The sequence below is a fragment of the Euleptes europaea genome, chromosome 1 (assembly GCF_029931775.1).
Source record: "Euleptes europaea isolate rEulEur1 chromosome 1, rEulEur1.hap1, whole genome shotgun sequence".
Lineage (NCBI taxonomy): Eukaryota > Metazoa > Chordata > Lepidosauria > Squamata > Sphaerodactylidae > Euleptes > Euleptes europaea.
The window spans coordinates 73,144,465-73,170,830 of NC_079312.1; the positions used below are offsets into that span (position 1 = coordinate 73,144,465).

At 44.9% G+C, this 26,366-nt stretch overlaps 2 protein-coding genes across 2 annotated transcripts in view; one reads left to right on the forward strand and one right to left on the reverse strand.

Moving 5' to 3' along the window:
* The window catches only part of LOC130482851 (semaphorin-3D-like), a 61,105-nt gene extending 52,677 nt beyond the window's left edge, over window positions 1-8,428 (forward strand). Inside the window, exons 14-18 of the mRNA XM_056855728.1 lie at window positions 3,464-3,505; window positions 3,740-3,897; window positions 5,388-5,452; window positions 7,277-7,410; window positions 8,012-8,428. Of these exons, the coding sequence (XP_056711706.1) occupies window positions 3,464-3,505; window positions 3,740-3,897; window positions 5,388-5,452; window positions 7,277-7,410; window positions 8,012-8,428 (816 nt within the window). The remainder of the gene's footprint in view (window positions 1-3,463; window positions 3,506-3,739; window positions 3,898-5,387; window positions 5,453-7,276; window positions 7,411-8,011) is intronic.
* Window positions 8,429-18,788: 10,360 nt separating this feature from the next.
* The window catches only part of RAD54L2 (RAD54 like 2), a 50,596-nt gene continuing 43,018 nt past the window's right edge, over window positions 18,789-26,366 (reverse strand). The window contains exons 16-21 of the mRNA XM_056859876.1: window positions 26,102-26,277; window positions 25,179-25,375; window positions 24,262-24,458; window positions 21,437-21,526; window positions 20,276-20,368; window positions 18,789-19,819 (exon numbers count right to left, since the gene is read on the reverse strand). Of these exons, the coding sequence (XP_056715854.1) occupies window positions 18,828-19,819; window positions 20,276-20,368; window positions 21,437-21,526; window positions 24,262-24,458; window positions 25,179-25,375; window positions 26,102-26,277 (1,745 nt within the window). The 3' untranslated portion in view covers window positions 18,789-18,827. The remainder of the gene's footprint in view (window positions 19,820-20,275; window positions 20,369-21,436; window positions 21,527-24,261; window positions 24,459-25,178; window positions 25,376-26,101; window positions 26,278-26,366) is intronic.

The following is a 26,366-nucleotide window of genomic DNA, read 5'->3' on the forward strand; positions in this document are numbered from 1 at the left end:
CAATTGAATTGACCTTGATAAGAGGCAGAACAGGGATCAGAAGATGGCGATTGAATGACCAAATACTGCGGAGAAAACAAACACTTGAACAATGCAAACGTGACTTAGAAGAGTTCTTCATTTTAAACAAGACCGTAGGAATGTCTCATTTTGTTATATGGGACGCCAGCAAAGCTTTTATTAGAGGGAAAATGATAGCCCTGAATTCCAAAATTAAAAAAGATAAACAGAAGAAACTCAAAGACCTTCAAGATCAACTAAGAACAATGGGGGAAAAAGTTCATATCAAGCCAGATAAAACTACTCTACATGAAATCAAGATGACCAAACACCAAATTGAGTTGATAGAAACAGAAGAAATCAAAACAAAAGTTAGATATGCCAAGCAAAGACTTTTTGAAAGAGCAAATAAACCTGGTCGTTTTTTAGCCAATCAACTTCGGCAACAAGAGAAGAAAAGGAAGATAATCGGTGCCAAAGCTAACAACAAACAAGAAGAAATCGAAAGAATATTTGTTGACTATTATAAGCAACTATATGCGAAGGATGATCTGCAAGAATACGGATTAAAAACTTATTTAGCAGAAGCACATTTACCCAAGCTATCATTAGAAGAACAAGAGAGCCTCAATCAGAAGATAACAACTCAAGAAATTGTGGACGTTATAAATAATCTGAAACCAGATAAGGCACCCGGTCCGGATGGTATAACACCACAATTTTATAAGCTGCTTGAACAACAATTAACTCCGGTTTTACTCTCTCTTTACAACGAGGTAATTGAATACGGTACGATTCCTTCGTCTTGGCAGGAAGCACATATTTCTTTGATTCCAAAAGAAGGTACAGATCAATATCTTCCTCAAGCCTATAGACCAATTTCACTGTTGAACATTGATTACAAAATTTTTGTCTCTATAATTACCAAAAGATTCCAAAAATATATTGGTAAATTGGTATATCCAGACCAAACTGGCTTTATCCCGGAGAGACTCATGAGAGACAATGTACGATTGGTTCTCAGCGCAATCAAACATACAAAGTCAAAATCACTAAAAACGGCAATGATTTTTTTAGATGCAGAAAAAGCCTTCGACAATGTTTCCTGGCATTTTATTTCTAAAACATTACAACAAATGGATTGTGGAGATACTCTTCTCACAGTTTTCAACACAATATATTCCGCTCAGAAAGCACGTCTTTTGATCAATGGTTCATTATCAACAGAATTTACTATTACAAAAGGCACAAGACAAGGCAGTCCACTTTCTCCACTTCTTTTTGATTTATCAATGGAGGTTCTTTCGAACCATATGAGAAACGATCCAAAGATTAAAGGTCTCACAATAGGAAACGAAGAACACAAAATCAAAAGCTATGCAGATGACATCGTGTTAATCTGTCAGAATCCTGGGCGAACACTCCCACATGTTTACAACCACATCATGGAATATGCAAAGTATTCCGGTTACAAATTTAACAAAACGAAGACGAAAATTATGACTTTTAATACTACAATCGATGAAGACAAGCATATTGAAGAACTTACTGGTTGTTAAATTGCCAAAGAATCAGTTAAATATTTGGGTGTTAATATATCTTCACAAAACAAGACACTTTTAAGGTCAAACTATTTGAAAGTCTGGGGAGAAATAGAAAAAGACTTGAGTTTATGGTCTAAAATGAATATTTCTTGGTTGGGAAGGATATCGGCAATTAAGATTAACGTACTTCCTAGACTGAATTTTTTATTTCAATTTTTGCTGATTGACATCCTTGACAGAACAATAGAAAGTTGGCAAAAACAAATCAATCGATTTGTCTGGAATGGGAAAAAACCGAGAATTAGATTTAAAGTGCTACAAGACGAAAAGAAAAGAGGAGGATTGGCATTACCCAATCTCAAATTATACTACCATGCTGCCTGTCTAACCTGGATTACAGAATGGATAAAATATCCTAAATCTAGACATGTTATTCTAGAACGAGCGGATCTCGGACAAGGTTTTCATAAAGCGCTGTGGGATTCTACAACAAAAATTCAAAAAGTCAAAGCACCAGAAGACTGCGATGTTAAAATAGCGTTATTGAAAGTGTGGAAAAAATACAAAAAGAGAATAAGTCCTTCTCCACCATCTATAATGTCGCCAATCGAAGCTTATCATGATAACGTCACACTGAAACCGGGTGTTCACTTTACCTACAATCAAATGATAGAGCCCACAGGAGAAATTAAGAGCCTGATTAAACTTCAAGAAAAATTTCAAAAATTGAATTGGCTGACCTATTTACAACTGAGGTCTAACTTACAAAAAGATGCCGTTCAATCTCTATGCGAGCCCTTAAGGCAAATCATTTGTAGCTCTGGGGATGGCTGTCCTCAATATGCTGACAACACCCACCTCAGTTTCTCCTTATCCAAATCTCATGGCGATGCGGTAGAGATCCCCAGCAACCGCCTGCCTGCTGTGCTTCAACAGCTGAGAACGAACAAATTGTAACTGAATCCTGAAAAGACAGAAGTAATGCTGGTTGAGAAGCCTGATGTCTTGAAGAACATTGTGCTTCCCACCTTTGATGGGGTTCACTGACCCTCGCTGACATAGTTAAGTGCCTAGAGGTTATATTGGACCCAGCATTACAGCTAGAGAAACAAGTTAACGCAGCTGTAAAAATACTTTCTTCCAACTTTGTTTAGCCTGGAAGGTGGCTGATGTTATTATGGCTTGGATCCAGGTGGCCACATCAAGACTGGACTATTGTAATGCACTGTACATGGTCTGCCCTTTAAGTCAACTTAGAAACTCCAGTTGGTATAGAATGCCACAGCTGGGTTATTATTGGGAGCTACTCAGAATATGCACATTACACCTGTTCTGCAATCACTCCATTGGCTGCCCATCAGTGTCAAGCTCAATTCAACGAACTGACTATCACATACAAGGCACTTCGTGGTGTTGGACCCTCAAATCTGCAGCAGCACCTCTCCTCCTATTATCTGCCACAGCAGCTTTGTTCATCCAAGCAGGGCCTTCTGAGGTTGCCACCCTACAAGTAGGCAAGATCAACATCTGCTTGTACACGTGCATTCTGTTGTGGCCCCCATTTTGTGGAATGGCCTGCCTGAGGTCAGGAAGGCTCCCATGTAGGGCGGCCAATTCTGGATTGGGAAGCTCCTAGAAATTTGGGGGTGGAGCCTGGACCGGACAGGGTTTTGGGGAGGAACCTCAATGGGGTATAATGCCATACAGTCCACTCTCCAGAGCAGCTTGTTTCTCCACGGGAGTTGATCTTTGTAGTCTGGAGGTAATTCCAGGACATCTTCAGGCTGACTCTATGGGACTGCTTAAGCATTTTGAAAACTACTAAGCTGTGCTTCCTCTCTATTAAAACTGTATTTTAATTAGATTTTGTTAAGCACTCAAAGGTGTACATGCTCAGGCAACCCTTCTGTTTTTTGCAGATGCCTTTGGCCATCCTAGACATGCAGTTCTCTCTGAAGAGGGTAAGTCTGTACTTGTGAATTCCCCAATAGCGTTTTGCTAGAGCTGTTACTTCTACAACAAGGGCTGGTCAGCCTCAACACTTTGGAAGTAAAAACAAAGTTACCGTTTGAGGCTTCTGTACCATCCCGAGGTTTCTGCTTCTGAACTCAAGAGACTTTGGCACTCCAACTGACTTCTTAGTGGAAAGGGAAACAAAACTTGACGTTTCTTGCTCTTTTTGGCTCCGTGAGCAGCAGGAGATGTTTGTGAGCAGCACAAATGGCTTAGTCCAGCTCTCCCTGTACCGCTGTGAACTCTACGGCAAAACCTGCACAGACTGCTGTCTTGGTAGAGATCCCTACTGCACCTGGGATGGCGAGTCCTGCATGCCCCTCCTGCATACCAAAAAAAGGTGAGGCTTAGACCTATTCCATTGGAAAAGTGCCTTTGCTCTTCCCAACAGCCTTGATTTGTGCATGGGGGCACTGTCTTTATATGATGATATCTCCACACTGCTGCAAAATTAAACGGGGCCAGTGGCACCACAAAGACCAACACAAGCACTTGTGAGACAGAGATCACTTCCTCAGTTGCATGAAGTGTCCATACATTAGGCAGATAAAGCTACAGACCACAGAAAGGGGGAAGGGGCAGATGTTACTGTGGAAGGTCAGTTTGACAAGATCCACTCATAAGAGTAATAAATCACTCAGAGTAAAAACTTTTCTGATCTGTGCTGTCTTAATTGGATATTCTTATCACATTTTACCATGTACTTTCCTGGATTAGAGTTATTTATTTTACTTAAAATATCTGTATGCCCTCCTTTCTCCAAAGCATCTCAAACCCCAGGGTGGGTAACAACAGTTTAAAAACAATTCAATAAAACAAAAATTAAATCAGACGTAAAAATATAAACCATGTTAAATCTGGTGTTAATCCCACTTTACATAACTGTTTGGAGTGCTTTTTCTGTTGTTTGTAACTGTGATTATAAATATATCTGGCTAGTGGATATATACTTCATACATCTGATGAAATGAGCTCTGATTCATGAAAGCTTATGCTGGAATAAATGTGGTCCGCCTTTAGGGTGCCACTGGACTCTTGTTTAATCTATACATGAATGTGAATTGGATGTGAACTGGGCATCTATCCTAAACCGGCAGGCTATCTTTCTATTGGAGCCAGAATATGAACCAGTTATAGTGGATGGCCTGTCCTTTCTATCTTCCTCTTCAGTAAGTGAGCAGCTCCCCTTGCTGCTTTTTCGACTAGGCTCTGCTCAGAGGCTTCAGTCCAAAATCCTTTCCATTCCTGCTGGACCAGGGACATGAACACATGAAGCTGCCTTATTCTGAATCAGACCCTTGGTCCATCAAAGCCAGTATTGTCTACTCAGACCGGCAGTGGCTCTCCAGGGTCTCAGGTAGAGGTCTTTCACATCACCTACTTGCCTAGTCCCTTTAACTGGAGATGCTGGGGATTGAACCTGGGACTTTCCGCATGCCAAGCAGATGCTCTACCACTGAGCCACGGCCCCTACCCCAATGTAGGACACCGGCCATTAGGTTTCCGCTAGATGTTTAGGAGACAGTGATGCAGCAAGCACATGCTTGTTCTCTTTTGTTGGATTGTTACCAGACAATGTGGGGAAAGGAACAAGGAAAGGAGAACTCCTGTTTCTTGCTGACGGGATAATGGAGACAACTGTTTAGGCCTGAAGCATGAGGTGGCTCTAGCATGCACTCCATTTCCCTGCCAAGCGCTACACGCCTGTCATTACATTGGCATTCGTCTCCTGTTCATTAACATCATGGCCTTGGCCCACCAGCCTCCTTGACCTAACCAGTATACTTTCAGAAGAGCCTTGTTTAAGCCTATGAACTGTCTTCCTTGCAGGCAAGCACAATGCCAAGATGTGCTAAAAGCCAACCCAACCAGACCGTGCCAAGATGCTGCAAAGGGTGAGTCATGGAACATCCACTGGGCATGCCTATGAGCTATTTGAATGAAAGGAAAACTACATCCAGCAGTTCAAAACTAAAGACAGTCTCAAAGTTTACTTGAACACAGCTCCCTTGCACTGCCCCTGCCAGAGGTTGAGGCAGCTTCTCTATCCTGCACAGCTGCTAGGGGTGATTAACCCACAGAGCACTGGCTTAAGTGGAGGAAGCTTAAACACAGATTTGGAAAGCGACCACCTGGAAAGTGAAATCTCTCTAGTTCAAAGCTTTACATTGACGTTTGCAGCAGACAGGGCTGTTCAGTATGAATCCAGCCACAGCTACACAAGAGATGGATAAATGGAGGTGCTCACCTGAGTTTCCATAAACACTTGTCAGCTCTGCATTTAGCCCCGGATATTAATGTAAACCCCGCCATCAATTCTGATCTGCAAAGCCTTCTGTAGTGAGACCGAGCTTGCTTTACACAAGGCGCCCTGATTCTGCCTTAACAAGACAGCTGCTATGCACGGGTAGGTTATGGATGTGTCCTAATGATAATTCCCATCACTGCCTTGCTCAGTTGCCTTCTTGCAGACACCACCGCCCTCTGCATTCTTTGTTCTCTAAGCAAGCACAGGACTCCTCCTTCAAACCTTCTTTTCTGTTGAGTTGCCTGAGCAGTAGTAATAGTGCAAGTGCAATTTCACCAGTATTTGAAATATACATAGTCCATTTATGCAGGATCAATTTTGATGCTCGCTCAAAGCTCTTTTTGAAAATGCGACCTTTAAAATGCTTATTCACGGTCCCGTCGCAAAAGGAGAAATTCCACCCCCCCACTCACCTGCTCTTTTGTTCCTTCCATTAGCAGCCTCCATTTGCGTAGCTAATGCACGGCTGTCATTTTGCATGGTTCCTTCAGGGGATTCTTCTATGTGGGGGTGGAGCAAACACAAAAGGTCGCGTTAAAGGGGCTCTTAAGAAATGCGAAGCAGGTATGCGCCGGCTTCACAGTCATTTCCTATATATATATATATATGCCGTCACTGGACTTCAGAATCACTGGCCCAAAGAGCTATTCCTAGCATTTCACACAACATTCAGCAGAAAATTAATCCAAGTATATTTCTATGGCCATTTATGCTTGGTAATTAGCAGTACGTTCCAGGCTGAAGTGCCCCGTATATATATATATGTATGTGTGTGTGTGTGTGTGTGTGTGTGTATATATATATATATATATTACCAAGCATAGAAATATACTTGGATTAATTTTCTGCTGAATGTTGTGTGAAATGCTAGGAATAGCTCTTTGGGCCAGTGATTCTGAAGTCCAGTGACGGCATGCAAGCAGCAGGGTTTCCTTGTGTCCACCCAGCAATCAAGGATGGCTACTAATAGTGTAAGAAAGGAACATGCAACTCTCTTTACACAGGTGTTGACAGTCAAAAGTGGGTGTGCTGCTAAAGCTCAGGAAGGCATCTCATGGCCTCACTTCCTCAGAGATGAGAGGATCCAGTCAGTTTCTTGAAAACGGCAATCAGCGCTATACTCTTCCTTATAGGCAGGCATTGAATTAATTTTGAATTCTAATACCTACAGGGGGAAGGGAGTTGAAAAACTGTGGTCATTATATATGCCACAAGAGTGCCCGGTATTGTTGGAGGCTGTGAGCCAAAACTAGTTGCAACATCAGGGAACAAATCTCCCAATGTAAATTTTTAAAAAAGCAGAGGGTGGGGTGAATTTGCATGGAGCATTCCTGGTTGAGTATCTTTCAAAGAGTTGAAAGTTTTGGCTCTCTCTTCCCACTCCAACCCTGTCTCTGTTCCTTTCGCACAGGGATTTCAGCAGCTGACGAAAAGATGATATTTGGGGTGCAGAACAACTCAACATTTCTTGAGTGCCTCCCACCTTCTCCCCAGACAGCCACCCGCTGGTTTGTACAGCACAGCAATACAGCAATCCTGGAAGAGGTAATGGGAGAAACCTAAAGGAAAGCTTTCTTAGAATGGTGGGACCACTGTTTAAATAGCTACATTAAGAGAGGACAAGGCATGAAGGAAAGGGAAAGGGCTGTTTTTCCTGGAAAGAAGGGTTAAGGGGAGACATGATAGAGGTCTTTAAAATTATGCATGGTTTGGAGAGAGTGGACAGGGAGAAGCTTTTCTTCCTCTCTCATAATACTAGAACGCGGGGTCATCTGCTAAAGCTGGAGGGCGAGAGATTCAAAACTGATAAAAGGAAATATTTCTTTACACAACACGTAGTTAAATTGTGGAACTCCCTGCCCCAGGATGTGGTGATGGCTGCCAACTTGGAAGGCCTTAAGAGGGGAGTGGTCATGTTCATGCCGAATATATTAGGTGCTGAGGAACACAGGCAGGACGGTTGCTGCTGCAGTCGTCTTGTTTGTGGGCTTCCTAGAGGCACTTGGTTGGCGTTGGCCACTGTGTGAACAGACTGCTGGACTTGATGGGCCTTGGTCTGATCCAGCATGGCTTTTCTTATGGAAGCCCCCTCTACCTTTTCTCTGGCTGCACTTGGCTAAATAAGCCACTGTGATGTTCCCTGCAGGTTGGGAGCACTGGCCGCTTTTCAGTCCTGGAACAAGGGCTACTGATTAGTCAGCTGACACAAGAAGATGCTGGGATCTACCACTGTCAAGGAATGGAGCAGTCCTATTCCCAGACTCTCACCCGCTACAGCCTTCGTGTTATTGGGCACCAGGCCATGGAAATTTTAACCTCCAGGACTAGCGAAAACACAGAAGCAGCAGCAAGCCACCATAGCATCATCCCTTTGGCAGAGACGCAGCTTCATTACAAGGGCTATTCGAGGGCTCTGGGTGCACCCAGCTCCAATCTGGATGAGTTCTGTAATGCTCTCCAGCAGAGGAGAAGGCGGAGGCAGAAAGACTGGAATCGGAAGTGGCAACAGCGTCGCCAGGAAAGCAAGAGAGGCAGAGTGCGGAGGCAGCCCAGGCCTCTGTAGCAGGCTTGCCTACACGGCAAACGGACACGAGAAGCCCGACGGGGTTCACGAGCTCACCTTCCGACTCCCTTCAGCTGAACAGCCCCATGCAGACGCGCCTGCATGCTGGAGCTTCGAGGCTCCACCTGCTACGAAGAGAAATCAATAGGTCCTTCCTCAGGGTGCAGCTGCAGTTTTTGCCATCTTCTGCACCTCAGCTACCTGAGGAAGGTAGGCACTAGAACTAAACATGGAGGCAGTGGGATTCCATGCCCAGCCTCAGGCCAAACAGACGGCCTTTTCTGGTCTAGCGACTGGCAAAACTCTTTTCAGTATAGTCTATAGACAAGAGAACATCGCGCTCACTGTGCTGCAAAATCCTGTATTTTGTATGTGTTAATTTTCTCTGTATTGTTCCATTTTCAGTAGATATGCTGACAAAACTAGTAGCCCTATGCATGGCAATTATTTTGTACAGTATTTTTTAACTGGGGCCATTTATTAAGAAATCCAGAGAACAGAAATTTTCCTATAATTCTGTATTCTGTGGAAGTTCTATTAATTCTAAATAGTGGGGTCTGTCATCCGCAAAAGCACAATTGTGTGACTCTGGCCTCTTACAGGGAAGAGATGGCTGAAGAGCTGTGCTTCCTAAAAACAGGAGGCTGTTTTACCTTTTGTGCAGTGGGACAAACGTATACTACCCTGCAAGCCCAATCCCCTGAATCTATCTCACACCCAGTTTAAAAATAGGGGGCTGTTTTACCTTTTGTGCAGTGGGACAAACATATACTACCCTGCAAGCCCAATCCCCTGAATCTATCTCACACCCAGTTTAAAATGTGTATTTCACATGCACTTTCAGATGTACACCTTAAACATTTAACACATAGACTTCAGTTTCTAGCAATGGGCACATCACTATTTTGCTATGCTCATGTCTGCCCTAGGAAGCAGAAGCTCATCCATGACCAGTCTTACTGTAACTTTTCATTTTAATAGCTTTCCCAACCTTAGCCTAGCAGCTACTGCCTTTACCCTCCCCCACAAGCTCTTGGGCAGGGCCTTTATAGGCAGCTCGAAAATACCTATATTATTTTGGCTTAGGCACCAGCAATGCTGATTTAAAAGTAGATTTCAGGTTAAATCTAGAATGGAAAACCTTAAGACCAGTAGAGGGGCAACCAGTCAGTTAATATTGAACTATGAAGGCCCACTGGTCTAAATCAGCAGACAGCAACCACAATATGGCTGGAACAAAATAGTGGCCAGCCCCCACCCCCTGCCCCAAAGAAAAGAAAGAACAGCTGAGCGGGTCCTCTGGAATTAAAGGGAACTTAGTCTTTAGACCTTACACACCCTGGCAGGTATACACAAGCTCCTTTCCTTATGTCCTTTGGTATTTCATTCAAACATTTTAAACAAGAAGATACCATTTTCAAAATTGGCAGATAATTATCAAATGTCGAAGGCTTTCACGGTCAGAGTTCATTGGTTCTTGTAGGTTATCCTGGCTGTGTGACCGTGGTCTTGGTATTTTCTTTTCTGACGTTTCGCCAGCAGCTGTGGTAGGCATCTTCAGAGGATTAACATTGAAGGCAGGCATCTTCAGAGGATTAACACAAAGGGGTATTCTTTATGGAGATTTGCTGCAGTTTCGACGCTAATTTGCGTCGGAGTCAAATTTTGGTTATTCACTGCAGATCCGTGTTTTCCCCCACTGAGCAAAATAAGCCGTGTTAAAAGAGAGGCAATCCAAACCACTTTTGAGACGATCTTTCCTGTGGACATGTGTTTTGTTGCTCGGATGCCCATGAAAAAATGTTTGCTTCGCTCCCTGGGACGTCTCCTTTCTCCTCCCCCAAGAACGGTGATTGGCTGGGGGAGTTTCGCGCTCGGACAAGAATACCGCCCCTTTAGCTGCCTGCCTGCCTAGAATCCTGGCACTTCTCTCCCTCCGTCCCCGCACGCCTTCCCCGTCCCTCGCCCAGGATGGGCCTTGGAACTGGGCCCACACCTCCAAGCCCAGGGGGACGTCGGACGGAGGGCTCCAAGGGGAGACCGGTGGGGCCACGCCATGTGCTCCTCGCGCGCTGGGGGTGGAGGTGGTGGCAGCTCAGTCTAGGGCAGCTGGACCCATGGGGGGGATGTTCAAGGGAAGGGGCTGTTGGCCCCTCTGCCCCAGAGGGGAGGGGGGATTTTTGAGAATTCGGATGGGAAAATGCATCCTGAGAACGGAAAACCCAAGGCATCACTCTTCTGAAGAGGGGCGGCCAGCCTGCTCTTATCTCCCTCCTCTCTCTCGATGCACTGTGGCCGGATCATGGCCAGCGCGCAATCCAGGGGCCTTCTTTCCTCTCCCCCCCCCCGCCATTCCCACTTTCAGCTAATCAGTTCTCTGGGCACATGGATTCCCTGCCCCCCCCCATCCTGTCTATCATTAAAGGGCAATGGGTTCCACACCTATAGAAAATACAGGGAAGCTTTGAGGAAAGCGCTGCCTTGCCCCCCCCCCAAATTTGGAATCTGACTGTTCCAAAAGCAGAACAGAGCGAGGGTGGAAGAAAAATGGAGGAGACCAGAGGGACTGGTGCTTGTTTTTTGCGCTGGGTCTGGTGAACCGCACGAGGTAATCTGCTGGGCGGAGTTGGGGCGGAGCTGGGGGCAGGCATAAACAATGAGCCTGTTGGAAGGGGAGGCCTCCTGCGAAAGGGACAGACCAAACCGTTGTCAAATACAGCGTGCTTTGTTCCCATGAAAAAACAAAACTACAGATAATTGACGGGGATAAATCGCGGCCATGAAAAAAACATTTAAATCGTGTGGGGTTTTTTGTCCGTGGCAAAACAGAAGCAAAATCTACCATGAAAAATGCCCCTGAAGGACAGTGTCAAGAGACACTGTCCTTCAGTGTTACTCCTCTGAAGATGCCTGCCACAGCTGCTGGCGAAACGTCAGGAAAGAAAATACCAAGACCAAGGTCACACAGCCCGGATAACCTACAAGAACCAATTATCAAATGGCTTCAGTGAAACTGAATTGATATTCCACACCATTAACTTAACAGAACTCTTACCTCAGTGTACAGTTGTTAAATTTTGAACTGATTGCTGCTAACTTGGAATAAAATTTTGTTGTAGGTTCTTTTGCAATCTTACTGAAATGTCGAACTAGTACACTTTTGTACTCACCTGTCATTTTGATGCATCAAATAAACTTTTTTTGGTCTCTGCCAGAAGAAAAAAGGGCCAAGATTTTAGCAAGTTAATAAAATCTTTAAAAGTTCACCATCAAATGCTGATGAGGATTTGGGAGACTAATGAGATTTTGTAATTAGACATGAGCATATCATAATTTTTAAAAGTGTAAATTTGACCATATTAAGGAATGTCATACAGCCAGAACGCCATTATGCAGACTATCTGGCTTCTCATTCTAGTTCACCTCAATTAGTCACACTGAATTCACTCATGAAATACCTGATTAGCAATGTCTACTAGCAGCCCGCCCTGATCTGGATGGCCCAGGCTAGCCCAATCCCATCAGATCTCAGAAGCTAAGCTGGATTGGCCCTGATTAGTATTTGGATGGGAGACCACCAAGGAAGACCACCAGCAGCCCCTGCAATTGTTATGGAAAACAGGGCTAGTTACTGTTTTTTCAAAAATTCTTCTGTATAGGAATGTACATGGGGCTGGTATGTGCACAAGACACAGCATGGCTCTTCCAAGAGGGCATGGGGGTGACTTTAGCCTTCCACTCGGCTTGAATTTTGTCACATCTAGTGCAAGAACCAAAAAGGGCACGGCTAGTACCTTCCTACTCTGCCATGTCTGCTGCTAAGACCAGCAGCTGCCCCCATGGAAGAGTTGTCACAATTCTCTGCTTCGGAGAGCTCGTAACCGGAGCTGGGTCCAGTTCTAAATTGGCTCACACTGAACTAAGGCTGGCATCGAGTTTCAAGTTTGTTCCAACCCCATACATCCTATTAATTTGTTGTGCTGCCAACCCTGGAAACAACCCATTACCTCCTTGACCAACTGAATGTGATGCAGAAGTTATTTACTGTTAACCTGCTAGCATCCAATGCAGTGCCAGGCCATGTGCTGCACAAGAGATTATGGTGAGAAACAAGGGCAGGGTGACAGTGAGAATCTGAAGATAGAAAGCTGTGCAGAAATTAAAACTGTCCGCTGTTTGTAAAAGAAGTAGAGCTCCCACTCCAACAGCCCACTTACATAAAAACCATTCTCTTGTAGCCAGTATTGTTTTGCGGCTTGGACACAGGCTTGATATTTATTCAGGTTAATTGATCTGTGCCTCAAGGTGTTGTGGGTGAATGGACACTTATTCTCCAGTTGCCTTCAGTAAGCTACCAAGGAACACATTGCAGAAAGGACTGTGAATTCTGAGGTAGGAAAAAGGAGTTGGAACCGAAGATAATACCCGTTCCCTGACAAGCAGGCTTCCCCATTACCCATACTCTGAAGTATTTGGGCTGAATCAAAAGTGTAGAACTGAATTAACCCTTGCCCCCTTTAAATATCCTCTAACCATCAATTTATACATTTCCCCATGTAGCTAAAGTTAGGCATGACTGAAGTTCCACTGAAACCAATGGAACAATTGTTTTCAACAGCTCATTCTAGACTAAGGCTAGCCCAAATGTGTTGTTCTGCCCAAGAAATACTGTGAGCTTAAAAACAAAAACCAAATTCATTTCAGACCAATATCACTGAACTAATTCTAATGTTTGAAGTTTATTTTTTTTAAAAAGGAGAGAGAATTGATAGGCATTATACCAACTTACAATTTATTATTTTCTTTAAAAAATGACATGAAACACAAGTAAAAATAAATACATCATATAAACAACAAAATTGATCAATGTCTCTGTTCGGGGAGATTGGGTGAGCATGTCCCATTAGACAGATGAGGGAAGCACATGACCATGCGTGCAACCAGCCGACCGATTGACCCTGCTACAAAAATGCCTTTTTCCAATCACAAAAAGGACAGGCCACAAACTAAAGGCAGAATGAAATAAACCAAGAAAACCATTGGATTCACTCAGCTCCCCTGTACAAATGGGATTTCATGGAGGAACAGAACACAAGCTGGGAAGCTAACGATCTAGGACCCCAAAAAGCAATGCAGTTGTGGGCAGTGGTCTTATTTCATTACAGAATACAAAAAAAAAAAAAACCATCTCTGCCTGCTCTTCATTCCACTTCCACCCCTGACTGATCCTCCCTGAACTGATCCTCCTTCTTTCCTCCCCCTTTACAAGAGGCTCTTCTTTCTGTTTGAGTAAAAAGGAGCACAACTTCCCAGGACTAAATGTCCTATTGGTAACTAACGAACTTGGATTACCATGGCTTAATGTTAAAAGGGCGGGGGGGAAACAGAGAATTTGTGCATCTGTTGATGGATATGTCTGTTGTTCAGCAGGTACACAGATCAAGCATTTTTCAATTTATTAATTACGTCTACAGTGCCTAGACAGATCGACTCAGGTTTCAGTGCAAATACATATAAGGTTTTATTGAGTTTCTACAAGATCTTCCCAGGAACGTCTGCCCTGCTGCAATTCAACTCCATAATAATTCCACTGTCAGTCCAAGTCAGCTTCCTCAGACAACCGCAAAATGCCCATCATTATGAGGGAGCAGAAAAGGCCTGTGCATTGCAGGGACTCTGGGCAGCACTGGCAGGGGCTGCAGGCTAGTTTCCCCCACCCCTGATCTGCATTCCACATTGCAGCCTATTTACTTTGTCCCACAGAACTCAATAGGAGCCATGTGAGCACTGAGCTTGCCTGCCCTGGGCTCGATCACTTGGTCACATAAGAGTGTGACAAAGAGACAAAATCCAGGAACTAGCATATGTGTATACACATGTATAATTCTTATTGGCTAGGGAGAAGTCACCAAGTTCTGTGCCTATCAAAAGGAAAGAAAAGTACTCTTATCACAGGCAATGCGTGTCCACAGAAAATTTTAGTCAGCTCCAAACTGTCTGATGTCCAATACTGGAGCAGAACTGAGGAGTACAGTATGGGAAACATCACAGTTTAAGGTCACTCCTTTACCCTTAGTAGTTAATGGTGGAGCAGTTTCATTCTGTACCATGCTGTTGACCTAAAGCCACTGCTGAAATACTACAGTGTTTGGGAAATATCTTGCAGTAAAATTAGTCTGACAAGGATAGCCTGGATATCACTCAAGCACCAGGGTACTTAAGAGAGGGAACCCTCCCCTCAGCAGCCTAAGGCCTTGTCTCGGCTCTATATTAGTACCAGTAGAAAACTAAACACAAATCAATCTCCTCTGTTCTTCTGTAATCTGCAATTTAGCAGTGAGAGAGAGGCCCAGCAGAGCCCTCAGGAATACAATTAAACCAGCCAAATACAGAAATAGTACTAGATATTAAGGAATTAAGGAAATTGGGACTACCAGTGGCTACAGGCAGATTCAGAAACTTCCTGCAACAAGAGCCATAAGTGTGGCTTCTGAACTGCCACGACAATGACCTTCTACATATGCAAGCTGCTAAGTAATTCTGACTCAAACATCCTGTCAAGACTTTTCTGCCCTTCAAAAACAAGGCCCCGCAGCCATACTTTCGATACTAAAAACCGCAGCTTCTTCAGTGAGTGTGAACATCTGGGAGAGTGGTAGCATTTTGAGAAGGAGGGTGTTTGTGTGCCTGTTAAGAAAAATAGGGCACAGAGCAGAAAGGAATGTCATCTTCCTTCCCACTAGGCATGGGGATCCTCTCTTGGCAAGTGCTGGGAAAATAACACTTTAAATTCTCAGAGACAGACGAGTTTAAATCCCTAAGGGTGGGAAAGAGACCTAAGCCCAGGCACTTGCTGAAGTACAGGCATCTGTCCCAACATACTTCCCTCCCAAGTTTACAAAAAGTGGCTGGTTTAATTGAACATTAGCTGAGAAGTGGGATGTGGATTTTGTCAGTGTTGCAAATATGTTATCAGCATTCCGCAAACATAAGAAGGTGAGTTGAGGGAAACAGAGGGAGGGAGAGAAAGGGAGAGAGAAGGAGAGAGAGAGATGCACAAAGATAGACTTAACATTTTCATAGCTTTCTTAACCAAATACAAAAGCCATTTTTTCCTCAAAATAAGGCATTTTAAAGCCTAAATGTACCATGTGATGCAACACTGCCATCCAGTGGCCACAGTAGTGTTACAGGTGTACACCATTTCCTACTGCTAATAGCAATACTTACTTCCCATTCCTATTTAAAAGATGATTACAATGCCTAGTTTATTTAATCCCAGCTGAATCTAATCCCTGTAATGTGCAACAAACCTGCCTAGTCCAATTCTTTTTCCTGAAACCTTTGTACAGTGAGGGAACAGGAGAATCAAGTAGGAGCACTGTTTGAAGTAGCATCAGAGCATGTTAGCTCGTCTTGTGAACTGAAGTTAAAAAAGGAGCCAGTAGGATGTCTCAGGTTATCAGCTATGCTGCCAAAAACAACACACACTGAAGACTGAGTCTGCCTGAAACCTAAATGTTGTATTTATCCAAGAAAATTGCTTAAGCTTCAGCAGGTCTGATACCTTGCCTACGTCCAGTTCCCACGTCCACTTACAGGGTTGCAAAAGACATCTGAGTGAGTTTGCAATACAATCAGTGTCATCGTATTTTGTATGAGGTGGACACATACAAATCACAAAAGGGCATGACTCACAGACGTCCCATGGCCAAGTCTTTGGAGAAAGGCGAATGGACACCATCACTTAATATGCTTTGCTATTTTTGTGGGGGGGTTGTGTTTGTTTGTTTTTTTTATTCCCATGGTGCATCCAAAGACAAGTTGTCCAGAAGTTTGCTCAGAACCCCTCGGTTTTCAACTCCTAGGATATGTTAAAGAAGAAAGCACTATTTTAATGTTTTTATTTTAAAATAATTAAAAGTAATTTGCATAGCTAACCGTAAATCTAAGGCTTCTATGAATGGTGAAGTTAAGTCTGACATAACAGTGTCTGATAAACAGAGAAAGACAGTCAGAAAGCCCCAACATCAGATGCTCTTTGAATGGTTAACATAATGCACACTTGTCCCCCACCCACCCTGAGAGAGAGAGAGTGAGAGAGAGAGAGAGAGAGAGAGAGAGAGAGAGAGAGAGAGAGAGAGAGAGAGAGATTTCTTTCCGAATCATCTCTGATGCGTAACATGTAGAAACACTTAACCACTACCTCTCGAACTAAGGGATTTCGTAGATTTTCAATGGTCTGGACGAAGCCCCAGTTCTCACGTGATGCTCGTGACATGGTAGCTACCTTCATGCAAAATTATGTAGGGTGTAAACCACTGGAGAGCCGTGTGCGAGAGCGAAGTAACTTCCAGGTTGTGTTGGGCAACTTTTACCCACATAAGTGGAACTATTCGCTGCTTTGTAGCAAAGGTACAACAGGCACTGCTGTAGCAAAGGTCATGAAAGAACAGGACCAGAACTGCTGTCCTGGAAAGGCTTCTTTAGCAAAGGACTCTGGCAATGCTGGCCCCGAGCCAAATGTAACATTCCAGTGATGTGCAGCAAACCTTCAGGTAGTAATACAAGGAAGCCTGAAACACAGGAGATCAATCACCAAGCACAACCTTTCTTTCTGCCTGTACTTCCCCAGCAGACAAGACTACCCAGGGTTTTTTTTCTGCTAAACCAACCAGCACAACCAGATTTCTTCATTAAACCATCTACGACAGCAAGTGGATTGATTCTCCATGCAGACTTTTTGTGAATGTGTAACAGGAGGAAGCTCGGACCAGAACCTACCAACAACGGAGACTCACTAACAGGATATCCTCCCAAAAGGCTTACAATCTCCCTCGCCAGGGATCCATTAGAATGGTGGGGACTTGCTCATCTCAAGCTCCTTTTAAATAGATTGGGTGGGGAGGGAAGAGACCAACTTAACAACATCAACCTTACTGTTGTTTAGTGTCCGACTCACCAAAAGGGATCAGGTAGAGACTTAGCACAGCTCCACATAACACTGACAACTAACCCTCTGAGATACCCATCGTGTACGTCCTCCCAAAAGGCACACCCAGGACAGGAATTGCTGGATGCCCTTATCCACCGAAGAAACACAGAAAACTGACTTGGAGGGGGATGCTCTCCATTGGTCCTGCACATCACCTCCGGTTTGGTCAAGCAGTCCCTTAGCCTTCCCATTCCTTTCACCATCCTGCAAACGACCACTGTTTTTGGTAGAGGCCATAGATTTTAGTACGGAAGTTAAGAAGCAGAAGGGGGGAGAAGAACCTCAACTTAAACACTTGGCTTTCTGGAAATAAATTAGGAAAGTTCTGCGGAAGGAGAAGGTCAGTCCAATCACAGTGCCAATGAAAATGCAGGTGGGAAGGCTCTCAAGCACATCCCTTCTCGCAGGAGTTCGTCTCATCGGAGTCAGCAGGAGGCCCGACAGTTCAGCTTCCGTCAGTCAAACCTGAGGGCACACCTCTCGGCAAAGGGGAAGGTGGCAGAGGGAGACCAATCGCTACAAAAAGCTGGGGAGGAAATTGGGGACCTCCTCACGGTTCCGTCGCCGAGATCTACCCCCCCCCCACACACACACAAAAAGACGGAGGCAAGTCCTAACACAGCCCTGCTTCAGAAGCCAAACCTACTAAGGTCCTTTTGCTTTCCAATGGTTCTCTTGGGGGTGGCGGCGGCGGCAGCAGGAGAGTTGCACTGCGGCACTGTTTCTCCCCAACTCCTGTCATCACTCAATGAGGGCCTGGCGGAGACCACCAGGTTAGTCTGCCTTGAGTTTCCGAAAGGATGAAAGACAAATTGATTTTTTTCACATAACACCCCGCCCCACCCACACCCTCCCACTTAAAACATTACCTTGCTCCTTCCAACCCCGCCTCCCCTCCCTACAATAATAACGCTATTTCATCACCATGTCCCCTAGGGCACAAACTCACCCCCTATTACCACGGGGTAATGAACTTTTCACAGATAAGGCAGTTCGTGTGTGAGAGTTATTCCACAGACAAAAATTATTAACCCAGTGTGTCTCCAGGCCTAATAAAAAGGGCACTGAAACATAATGGCAGGTCTTCCTTTCAGACAACAGAGAAGGACGGCACGGAAGGGAAAGTCAAGGAGGCACTCCTATGGTTTGCAAATGATGCTTCCCCTACACCAAAATCCTCACTTTTCCCCACTCCTTTTTTTGGGGGGGGGAAAGGGGTGTCCATTCAGTACAAGTTTCCATACTAAAGCAGATCTCTGACAAGTAAAAATGCCCCCTCCTTCCCAACCTCCTTCACCTCTGCTGCATCCTGGATGCAAAATCCTGCCCCCCCTCCCCCAGAAAGGTCCGGCAAGGAATTTTTTGCCTCCTGGTTGAGCTGAGATCTAACAGAAACTAGGCCCGTTATTTTCCCGTGATCTCTATTACGTCATCGTCTTTGTCCTCGTCCTCGTTGGAGCTGCAGCCCACCTCAGAGACCTCGTGGGTGTCAAACGGAGGCACCTGGGACCGGAGGAGGCCCCCGGCCGGATATCCCGAATGCGGGGACATGAAGCCAGGGTAGGCAGACGCCATGCTCCTGGGAAGGCTGCCGGGCAAGACAGGGGCCGGGAAAGGAGCAAACATCCTGGGCTCAGGCAGGAGTGACTGCGTGAAGGGCAGCGAGTAGTTGGAAAGCATCCCCGTCATGGAGGGGTTTAACATGAAAGAGGGGACGCTGGCGGTGGCTGAGGTAGCAGCGGAGGAGCTGGCGGTGCCGGCGGTCAGCAGAGGGTCAGTAGTCACAGGGAACACCAGGTGAGGGTCTGGGAGCAAGCTGGGCAGCTGGTAGTAGGAGGAGCCAGTGCCCATGTACAAGGAGTTGGCTGCCTGGGGGGCAAACGGGTGGGCGAGGTTGTGGTTTAGAGGGACAGAGGGCATGGCAAACCCACCAGAGACAGGGTACCCACTTTCATACGGCTGGACCGACGTAGGGAGTGGACGCTTCTTTTGCTGCCGGTGAGCCTGCTCCTCTGGGCCGGAGGGCGACGTCGACTTGCGCTTGTTGCCTCGTAAGTCCAGCACTGCGTGGCTGTCAGTGTGCTGGCTAGTGGCTGGCTGGGCTGAAGAGGACGATGACGGCAAGCAAGGGCCCCCTGCCCGCTGGTCAGTTCCACGAGCAGCTAAGGGGGGCGCGCTGTCTTTTCGGGCGGGGTGTCCAGGCGCGGTGTTGGTGCTGGGAGAGTTGTGCCTGGACTCTCGGGCAGCGGCAGCCTCTGCGTACTGCTGCAGTTCGCTGATGATCTCAGGACTGTCAGGGGAGATGGGCCGAGTGAGCTCCTCCGAATTGGGAAGCTTGGGGGAGGAGGCGCTGTGCCTCCCGTTGCTTGTGGATTCAAGAGACGGGCCCTGGGACCCTGCGAAGGAGAGACCACAAGAGGTAAGACTCAGGCAGAAGCTCAACTGAGTCAATGGGGAAGTGGCGAAAAGACAGGCTGTCGTAGCGGAGATCTGACATCAGCTGCTTATCTGTACTACTAGGCAGGGGAGGAAAACATGACATTCGAAGCACCACCAACTGAGCAATGTCTAGGGGGAAAAACCACTGGATCCCAGGGAGAAGTCTGCATACACCGGTGGGGGGGGATTCACTGATTCACTGCCTGTTGCAGCAACCCTTCAACTCATCCCCCCTCAATACTACTACTGGGGATTCCCCAGAAACAGGTCTTGGGGTCATTTTAGGCTGAAGGGAGGGGGGGAAGTCACACCTGTGCATGGAATTTAGAAGGGATCCAACCCATTACCTCCCCACATGACAGCCTCTGAGAAAATTCCACCAAGAGAGATTTCTGAGTGTACAAGTCCCTCACCTGAGGCAACCATGCGATGATCCTCACTACCCTTTGGTTTGCCAGTAGTTCGGATAGCAAAGATCCGCCCGTCGCTGGTCCGGATGTATGTCCCTAAAGAACAGATGGGGGGGAAGATGTAAAATTTTAACCATCTTGAACTGGTGACAGGGAGTTCATCCAGAGGAAAAAAGGAGGTTATAGACTGAATAGGGAACACATGAAGCTGCCTTATACTGAATCAGACCCTTGGTCCATCAAAGTCAAAACATGAAACTGCCTTATACTGAATCAGACCCTTGGTCCATCAAAGTCAATACATGAAGTTGCCTTATACTGAATCAGACCCTTGGTCCATCAAAGTCAATACAGTCTACTGTGACTGGCAGATGCTTTGGGTCCCCATTTGAGAGTAAGGCAGGGCATCAACAAAGTAAATAAATTATGTACAATTATACACCCACATGCCAATACAATCTTGAAGAAATGTCAAAACGTGGAGGAGGTGGATGGCTGCAGGTGTCTCCTTGGGAGCACAGAGCTGCTGCAGCTATCCACACAAGTCAGGAATACATACTCCACTAGCAGAGAAATCAGGTAAGTGGATATCTTAAGGAGGGAAGGACAATGGCGAACACTGGATAGTGTATGCCTAAATTAACTGTGGGAAAGGCTGCTAATCAGGGGAATGGGCACTGGGAAACAGAATTAGATGCTGCTGCCACAAACAACAGTCAAAAGTGAGCTGGTGCTGACTCAGTTCCAAAATCCTTAGCTGACCAACTAAACTCCCCTGTTCTACATTTCACTTCCTTGCTCAGATTGTGAAGCTGACCATTTAAAGTTTCCTGACTGAAGCCAAGTTAGCTATAATCATGTATAACAAGAGAGGAAGAAAGAGAGTAAACCATGTTGTGGACTTGAGCCTGGCGAGCTTGGATTAAAGAAGCATCTCCAAAATATTTTGATGTGAACAGAAAGCTTGTGGATCTATACTGTATGAAAATGTTCCAACTGGCACTTTCTGATTTAGTGTTAAAGGGCCTTACTAACATCTCTCCAGAAATCACAGTTTGCTTCCTTGTTATCTCTATCTCTGCCCCCAAATCTCTAATTTTAAAGAGTAACTGAGGAAGGCATGTATGTTTCCTCAACCCAAAAGCAGAAGGTTACCTCTATTACCTTTAGTCCCACGGATAATGTGAATACTTTCCCCAGCACTGATTCTTGCTTGCACATCAGTGGAAGTATTTGTGCCTGGAATAAAAATATCTGAAATGGAAGAAACAGCATTTAGAGACTGCAAACATCTACAGAGCAAGACTCAAAAGGGGAGGGGGGACATTTAATTTTTTTCCTGTATCTGCTGCTGGAAAAGGAAACAGTATTTGATAGTGTTAAAGGAGTGCGGGGGTGGAGAGTTAACAACTGAGAAGGAATATTCAGTGACCTAGAACAGGAGTAATGATGAGTTAACCAGAAAGAAAGGTTGATATAAGAGAATGTGTCTGAAAAATCACTTTCACTGTCCACTGGGATCAGCTTCCTCCCACTCATCTCCTTCTCTTGCTACCTCCCATGATTCTCTGAGCCAGAGAAAATCCCTCTTATGCCCCGTGGCAGTATAGTTGGACTTCTCGTGCATCCTCTGTAACTTTGAATGAATGAATGGTTTTATTTGCATTTAGCCACAGACCATTACAAACATATCAAGGATACCACAAACACATAATAAAATATTAGATTAATGACATACTGGATTAATAATAAATATACATAATAAAACTTTGCTAAAACGATGCATACAAAACAACAAAATAATAGCTAAAAATTGTGGTGGTGTCCCAATCGGCCAATGGGACCTAGTGACCATTAAAATCAACTTGAAGGATCTACTCCCTTAGCAGCCATATTGGCCCTTATTTTCTTTGCTGCCAGAGTATACAGGGCAGTCCTATAAGAGACAAACCCATTTGTATCTTTTAACAAAAATATTAGTTTCTCAGCTCTAGGACAGGTGTTTAGGCCAGAAACCAAACAGGCAAGTAATTTAGCCATGGGTTCCACATATAAAGGGCATTCAAATAAGTAGTGGTATAAATCCTCTAGAGCAGATGTTCCACAGATGCAAAAACGTTGGTCTTTTGGAATTCGGCAATAACGCCCGGACAGTTTAGCCGTTGGCATTGTTTGAAACCGCAGGGACGTAAAGGCTGCTCTAAGCTTGGGGTTTGGTATATTGACTAAATAAGTAGCTCTAAGATGGTCAGTTTTGAAAAGTTTAAACCAAGGAGCAGTTCCCAATTTCAGAATCGGTGTTCTGTCCATCAGGGCATCTAATTTGTAGACCCAGTCTTTAAGTTGGGAAAGATCTGCTGATAGCCCTAAAAGGTCATCTGGAATTGAGTACTGAGATAATATCTTATTTAAGAAATTAAGGCGTGACGGATCTTTCATTAGCATGATGTTGAATGATTGACTGATAAATGATTTTGTTCTAGCTATTTTGTTTCTTTTCCATAATTTTAATACCGCTAGGTACACACGCGCCCTGAGCGAGGGAAGACCTGTTTCGGCCCTCATCAGGGAAGTGGGAGTCCCCTTGGGGAGAGCTAAGATACGCCTGAGAAAGTGATTTTGGATTGATTCTAGACTGATAAGAATGTCATCTTTCCAGCCCCATACTTCCACTCCATAGAGGAGATGTGGTATGACCTTGCTTTTGTATAGTTTTAGGAGACAAGAAAACCTCCCTTGGTGTAGAAAAAATGTAAAATAGACCCCACTATCCTTAATGCAGAGGCCCTAGATGTTGCTAGGTGCACATTCCAGTTGAAGGTCTCCTTAAATGTAACTCCGAGGTATTTAAAGGAGCTACACTGCTTGATTGCGTTGCCAAGTATACTCCAAGATGATATTTTGGGCTTTTTCCTGAAGACCATGACTTTTGTCTTCTCGTAGTTAATATTAAGGGCCTCTTCCTTGCAGTACTTTCCCAGTTGTTGCAGCAACCTTCTCAAGCCAACTTTGGTAAGGGAGATCCTCTGTAACTTTAAACAGGCAATTACTTAGCTCTCATTATGTAGTGTAAAGCACTGGCTTATTTATACACGATTAAAGCAACAATACCTTTGTTTGCAAGAGGCAGACAAACTCTTTTGAGGCTGAGCCAGGTGGTAGACACTCTGTACCCAATAATGTCATTGCTTTTTAAATTCCTTGCTACTCTAGTTAGCCATGTGACTAACCAGAGTGGCAAAAAATGAAAACATCTTAAAAGACCTCTTACAAGAAGACCCAGTTCCTCACTGGCTTTGCCCACGGGGTCTAAACACTGCAGGAAAACAAGACCTTACCACTTGATACCTCTCCTCCACTGACACTGAATACAACAAAAATGCCTATGGAGGCTGGTTATGTGATGGCCATGTTTATGATGATAATAGCTATGCGAATCATGTTTTTTTACGCTGAGGTCAGTGGGAATTAAGCAGCCTAACTATGTATATCAAAAGAAGCTAGATTTTGAGCTGTTTTGGACATTACATTAATAAGCAATCATGTGAAACCATCCCTTCATTTTGTCCTCTGCCAAAATCTGACTGAACTGGAAAAAAAAGCAGTTGTGTATGATCAAAGACTGAAATTTTAGAAGGCAGCTGGAGAAGAGGAGGCAGCATGGAAGAGGCAAAGCAGCAGCTTAGTAATATTGCAGTGTCAGACCTGATTACAGATTTAAAAAATCACAAGACGGCTTACTTGGGTAACAGGACACACCTCTTATTCAAAGCAGTTTTCATCATTAAGCTTTCCCTGACAAGTAAGATTTTCACAGCTCTACTTTCTTGCATCAGATTGAAAGTGCTCTGAGCAGGAATTGTGCCATCTCTTGTGTTCTGAATTAGCACATGGCAAGAGCTTATTAAACAAAAGTGGGACGTGCTGTAGCTGCTCTTGGCTAGCCAGGAGGAAAGTCAAGTTGCACTTTCAAGTATGAAGAAACTGACCTGTTGTGGTGACAATCTTCTGCACGAGGACACCAGCTCGCTGCAGGTAGTTGATGGGGAAGTTGATACCAGGATTGGAAACAGAAGCTGAACCCATACTGCCCAAGGGGACATGGCGAGGCATCATAGGAATGGGGGTGGACTGAACGGGACGTACACTTGCCACTGGCCTGTCCTCACCTTTGAAGCTTGGTCGCCTGTGGAAAAAAGAGAAGGGGAAGGGCCAGTACTGAGGAGAACCACAAAGGTGAAAGGGAACAGGAGACCAGCCTGAACAACTTCCTAGCACAAAGCAGGACCTCTTCACTCCAGCCCCAAAGTCCCTGCACCACCCGGGCCACAGCGTCCCACAAGCAAAAGACAGGCACTTTTTAGAAGGGTGCCTCCTGAGCAAATAATCCAGATCCACTTAAAGCAAGCCCATCAAGCTATATGCTATAGAAAAATTATTTTAGATGGTAAAATAAGAGCCTCAGGCACAAATCACAGATTTTAATTGCACTGTTTCTGGGAAGAATCCACAACAAGATAGGTACAAAACAGACACTCTCAGTTTCTTCAGAGTTAGGTTACAAGAAATCTGTATCTGTAAATGGGGCTCTGAAAATCTCGAGTAGGAAATACACATTGCTATGTACTGTACTTGTAGGGGCCTGCACACGGAGCTCAGTACTTTGAAGGCTGGTTCCCAGATTACAACTGGACTCCACACAGCAAAAACCCTGGCCATTTAACCTTCTGTTTGCTTGACTTTCTCTATCACCTGCTGTTATATACAGTGGCAAGAACCTCCTTCTTCCTATTTTTAAGAGCCAGGGGAAAAATTCTAAGGGGGGGGGGGAAATTAGGAGACCAAGACTAGCCATTCCTCCATAGGCAGAAATCTTTAGCACAATGGAAAGAAACCAAGTACCTACCAGTTCCTCTGACTGAAGGCAGGTATACTTGTTAGACTCTGGTCGGTGGCTGGGTAATACTGAGCGTAAGATGGACGGGTGTAAGGGACGGATGCACGTTTCTCTTCCTCATAGCTCTTCTTGGCTGCTTTCTTCTCTGCCTTGGTGAGCTTGTGCTCCTTCCGATCGATCAACAGTGACTCGTGCTGAAAAGGCTCCTGTGGACAGAGCACAGGGAGGTGTCATTTTATAACATGTTCCTTTGCCAAAAATACCACAAGAAATCAGGAAGTGAAAAACAGATGGCAACAATCTTTATTAGGATACCTGCCAGTAACCATCAATGTTTACATAATTTTGGGGAAGCTTTAAGCACTCTTTTAAATAATCAGTATTAACATTAGCCCTCCCAGACAGCATTAGTAGCATCTGGTGATTGCCATCGAAGTTCCCAGAAGCTTGCCCACTGAATTATGGAGGTGGAAACATGCAAAGACACAAAAAGATGATAAGAGCTCTGCCATACCAAAGGCGCCTCTCTATTTTAGCTCTCAAATCTTGGGGGCTTGCGCAGCTTGCTCTACAACGTAAGCCCTTTCTAAAGGTACTTTAGAAAGTTGCACCATGAACATGTGGACCAGTGGGAAAGTACAAGTACACATACTAAGAAAAAAGGGAGGAAAACTGGCGGGGGGTGGAGAGAGAAAGAAAACAGAAGCATGAACTTAGCTTTGCTTTCTTCTGTAACACTGATGGAGAAGCTCCCAAGAGATACTGCAGTGCCAACCAAACAGAGCAGAAAGACACGGCTCCACTTTTTGGGGGGTGCTATTTACAGCAGACACCATACACTCAGACCACAGTTCACAGATTTGTTTTGTAGTTCACTTCCAAAATAAAGGTAATGGCAACAGGGCTCTCCCTCCCCTCCACACCCCCTTTACCTTGGTGATGAGATGAGGGTACTTGATACAGGCCAGCTGTAAAACAGATTCTTTAATCTTGCTGGGACTGAATGAAAGCTGAGCAGGTTCCATCTCCTCTTCCACAAAGTGCAGCAAGTTCTCCACCTCCCTCCGGGTGAAGTTCAACACCGGATTCAAGTCATCGACAACACGATCTAGAAAGGGAAAATATGCACTGTTTTTTGTTTAGTTTTTAAAAGCTTAAGCTGCTGCTCCTGCTTGATTTGCACCTACTGCACTTCCA